This window comes from Micropterus dolomieu, linkage group LG03, assembly GCF_021292245.1.
Source record: "Micropterus dolomieu isolate WLL.071019.BEF.003 ecotype Adirondacks linkage group LG03, ASM2129224v1, whole genome shotgun sequence".
NCBI lineage: Eukaryota > Metazoa > Chordata > Actinopteri > Centrarchiformes > Centrarchidae > Micropterus > Micropterus dolomieu.
Genome location: NC_060152.1, coordinates 3,381,663 through 3,386,408, shown reverse-complemented (window position 1 = coordinate 3,386,408; position 4,746 = coordinate 3,381,663). Strand labels below are relative to the sequence as shown.

At 41.7% G+C, this 4,746-nt stretch overlaps 1 protein-coding gene across 1 annotated transcript in view; it reads right to left on the bottom strand.

The window, feature by feature from the left end:
- Positions 1-4,746, bottom strand: part of capn7 (calpain 7) — a 26,296-nt gene extending 21,550 nt beyond the window's left edge. Inside the window, exons 1-6 of the mRNA XM_046043833.1 lie at positions 4,378-4,746; positions 3,983-4,091; positions 3,194-3,351; positions 3,005-3,072; positions 2,137-2,376; positions 907-993 (exon numbers count right to left, since the gene is read on the bottom strand). Of these exons, the coding sequence (XP_045899789.1) occupies positions 907-993; positions 2,137-2,376; positions 3,005-3,072; positions 3,194-3,351; positions 3,983-4,091; positions 4,378-4,479 (764 nt within the window). The 5' untranslated portion in view covers positions 4,480-4,746. The remainder of the gene's footprint in view (positions 1-906; positions 994-2,136; positions 2,377-3,004; positions 3,073-3,193; positions 3,352-3,982; positions 4,092-4,377) is intronic.

Below are 4,746 nucleotides of genomic sequence, written 5' to 3'. Positions count from 1 at the left end.
GCCAGGCGACAACCTCGGAACCTGAATGATTTGGAGGCTGTCTGCAGGGAGGAGTGGGCCAACATCCCTGCCGAAATGTGCACAAACCTTGTCACCAACTATAAAAACCGTTTGACATCTGTGCTGGCCAATAATGGCTTTTCTACAAAATATTAACATGCTGTTTGTCCAGGGGGTCAAATACTTGTTTTTCCTCATCAGATGGTTATCAATTTTAATAAATTCATATGATGTGATTTTCTGGAATTTTCTTTGGGATTCTGTCTTTCACTGTTAGAATGTACATATGATTAAAATTATAGATCGTTGCATTCTTTGTAAGTGGGCAAACCTGCAAAATCAGCAAGGGGTCAAATACTTATTTCCCCCACTGTATATATATGGACGATGTTTCTCTAGAATGACTAATTGAGATTCACTATGGGCCTTATAGAGCTATGTGAGGCAGAGGGAATAAAAATAAACAACTGCCATTTTATCCTTCTCATGAAACCAACAATTTTTTGTCCATTGAATTTCTGATATTAGTAAGCCTGGTAATAAAAATGGTGGTTGAGAGTTTGACATGGCATATGATAAAAGGACAAATATCTGGCCCCATCGTTACCTTATCTACCACACCATGTGAGTAAAGTTGGCATTTCAGGTATTTGGCTTTTTCCCCCCATTAGAGTTTTCCATTTTTTGTCTTGGTTTTCACTGACCTTAACTTCAACTGACATATGATTTGACAGACATGGTAGTAAAACTACTGAATTCATGTCCCCTGTAGCTTTGCTACAATAAACAATGCTAATACAGATTAGCATTCAGATTTGTCAGATCAGATTTTAATAAAATGGAAGGACATAAAAACATTACAGTACTACAGGTGTTTATTTAGGGAAAAATAGAAGACAAACTTACGAGAAAGGGACAGGAAAGGCAAATCGCTCTCTCAGGTCCACACTCATAAAGGGAACATATGCTATGCCATTGATTGTTGATGTACTCCTGAAAATTAAGGAGGAGATTAGTGCAACAGAGCAGCTAACAGTAGATTTGAGTAAGTACTGCTTGTGATACATACATTTTCTTTCTTTTTCACATATTTACTAAGGAGAACATATTCTGAAAAATAAATTGTGGTCATACACAGACAAAAGTTTTATTGGTGGCTGGTGACCACATAGACTGTTCATATAGTAATTGTAATTTCAAAGCAGATTAAAAACATTTCATGAAATTCTAAGACATTTCAATCAACTTTGTTTTTGTTCTTATTAATTAGTATTAAGGTGGTCATATTAGGCTCATTTACAGGTTCATAATTTCATTTAGGGGTTGTACCAGAACAGGTTTACATGGTTTCGTTTTCAAAAAACACCATATTTTTGTCATACTTCACATTGCTGCAGCTCCGCTTTTCATCTTGTGTGTTGAAGGCTTCGTTTTAGCTATAGAGTGAGGTATCTTACTTGTATAAAATCTTTGTTGGGAGCTGCACATACGCAGTTCCAAGTTAAGGACTACTAGCCAATCAGAAGCGTAGGTCGGGTCCTGAAAAGCCGGTAATGACGGCTTCGGTTCAGCTGTATATGTTCACCTTACCAGCTTAGCAACATGGACTGGAGCAAGCATTTCAGAGTGGTGAGTTATTAATCTGTAACAAAAGTATCTTTCATCCATAAAGTTTTAACTGAGCTCTGTCTCTACATCACAGGAACAACTTTATGTCCACTGACTGCCTGGAGGGGAGCTAGTGTTTGGAAGGAGAGGAGAGGCAGCAGGCGGACGTCTTGTCGCTGTGTGCTGCAGCTCACTGTTTTTCCACAGGTGTTTTTGAGGGCGTGTCGGACTAGCCGCTAGGCGAGCATCACAGCAAAGCGGAAGTAAAGGCTGGACTACAATCGAGCTGTTTACAGGCAGTTCAGAGCAGAGTTTTATGTGGAAGATGGGAACTCCCTTTGGGCTGGACTTCACTTTACTCTGCAAACCTATTACATGCACAACAAAGGTATATAACACAATAAAGGAGAGGGAAAAGGCCTAAAAGCACAATATGACCTCTTTACAGAGTTTTCCAGGTCTACCAGGATCTGTATGAATCCTCCTAAAGTGGTATCACTTGACAACATATTCTGCAATCTGTCTCACCTGAGCACCTCAATCTCCTCAGACGTGTAGCGCTGACCCTGAGGCTCGCTGGACTGGACTGCCCGAACCGGCTGGGGGTGTGGCCGGTCATGGAGGGAGAAGTCTGGCCCGAGGGGGAAAAACTGGCGGACCGGCCCTCCGGAACTGTCCCCACTGCTGGGCTTGGTTCCAGAAGGTCCAGTCCTGTCCTGAGTCTGAGCTGGAGTTGATTTGGACTGGGAGTCTTTAAGACCCTCCGCTCTGACAGAACATAGTGGAGGAAATTGTTAAATTCGACCTGGAAAATGTCATCGCCGTTTTAGGACAAAAAAAGGGAGAAAAAGCTACAACTGAACAACAGTGACGTACACACCTAGCATCTATCCTCTACATTCTTTTTACATTAAATAAAACGTTTTTTCTTGTGAGCCCAAGGGTCACAAATTAACATGTGGGGACCATGTAAAATTCCTGGTAAATTAAGAATAAGGATGAGCTCAACTGAACTACAATGAACAAATCTCGATAGAAGTGGGCTTCACAAAAAACATCTATTAACCTAAAATTAAAAGAACAACAAAACATAATCAGTCTGTGTTCATTAGCTATTTCCAACTGGATCCTTCTTTTAGGTGAAATGTAGAGTTCATTACAAAGAGCAACTGAAGGCCAAAACTATGGAAAACTGAACAAAAGAATACAAAATCTGAAGGCTCAAGAGCAAGGTGCTTGAAGATGCGCCATTTCTGATATGCTTTCAGTCTACATTGGAACTGTATTGGAAACATGACGGAGCCACGGCACAGCTGGAATTCAACACAGCCTCTTCCAGTTGAGATTCAGAACTACAGCAAGATAACAGTTCTTACTAACGTTCAGGAACATTTACCTGTCTAAAGCCTGACGTGCTAGCTGCTTCAGCTTGTTCTGCAGAGCCTGGTCCGATGTTTCGTTGGACTGTTGCAAACACAGAAGGAGAAACAAATGTGGATACTGCGAGTGAAGATCGAGTCAAAGTTAGTCGCTACGTCTGCGAGAGTGATGACAACAAGAGAGAGAAGGAGAGTGAGAGACCTACCGTCTTAATGCAGAGCTCAACAGCTTGAGTGTAAAGTTCAATGGCTTCATCATCATTTCCCTTCTCGTCTTCCTCGAAGGCCTGGGTAACCAGGAAGTGGGCACGCTCCAGGCCCACCTGCTCCCTGGACTTCAGCGGGTCGATCTTCTGTGCCTGGACTGGGGTCAAAGGACACACAACAGACACTTAAAGTAAGTACCAGGGTGTCTGAATGGCAAAGGAGGTTGTCCCTCATGTTAACTGCAATAAAACTACAAACATTTTGGTTAGCTTTGTTCCATCTTTTCTTTTGTGTCCATATTTGGCTTCTGAAAATAATTCATTCAACAACTGGTCTGGGATTTATATTATAATGTTCAGTTTTTGCAAACAGCAGGACCATACTAAACGTCATCCACTGGCTGTCCAACAAAACAGGATGCTCACACAGTCTCTGTGGTCACACCCATGTGCACACACGCATAGCACCATGGTGTGGGCAGAGTCACAGGAAAAAAGTAGTCAGACAGCAAATGAGAAAGTATGTCCTTACAGCCCACTCAGTAACTCATCATTACAAATCACAAGTATTTCACCTCTGTAAGACAATAGGGAGGGATGAATAATTTCATTTAACATGACATGCTTCAGTAAGAACAAATATTCCTGGGAACACCACTGAAAGTTCCAGTAGAAGCTGGAAACACGTTGTTCATATATCACTTCTGATGAAGAGAATCAGCTAAATGTAGGAACAGCAAAAAAAAAGATCAGTGGATCTGATGTGTCTCTGTGGTCAGGTGAGCTTACCAGCATTGTGGAGGGCTTGGACCCGATCCAAGTACTCATTCACTTTGTCCTGGATTCCCTCCAGTTTGGACCCTGCCATGCCAGCATATATCAGGGCCTGGGCTGCCTCCTATAGCAAAAAATGGTTATAAAACCATGCAGTAACCAACTGGCACTCAGTGACAGTCTCTTTGTAATTTATTATAAATTAAATGTTACTGTAATTTGATAAAACAGAAAAGTAAGCCATTTCTTCATCTACTCGTTGGTGCATTTAATAGAAAGGCTTCAATCCAGAGCGTTAAGCTGCATTCTGCAAGTAAAAGTGAATGTTTACTTCTAGGTAAGATGAGCTAACGATGACAGGTAGCAGCATCTGTTTATCACATGTCAAGTTAAAATGTATTAACACTTACCTTATAATAAAATACAGCCTCGTTATATTTGCCATTCTGGTCATAGGTGACAGCCGTTTTGGCAAATTTGACACCATCGAGCTCCAGCGCCGTGCAGTCCATGCTGAACACAACTTGTTGACAGAGTGTCAAGCTCTGTTAGCCAGCGGATAGGCTAGCCCCGAGCTAACCGCTAGCTGCCGTAATTCGCCAAATTAACAAAATGTCTGTCTTTCACACGAAACACATTTCGTTTCATCAACTCGGACAAATCATAGCAAGGCAATCCCGACGGTCGTCCTTAATTCCGTGGCCAAAACTGGCTTGTTAAAGTTTTGCTTTGTCTTTTGATAGATGGCCAGCGGATACCACCCCCCAGAAAACAGCGTT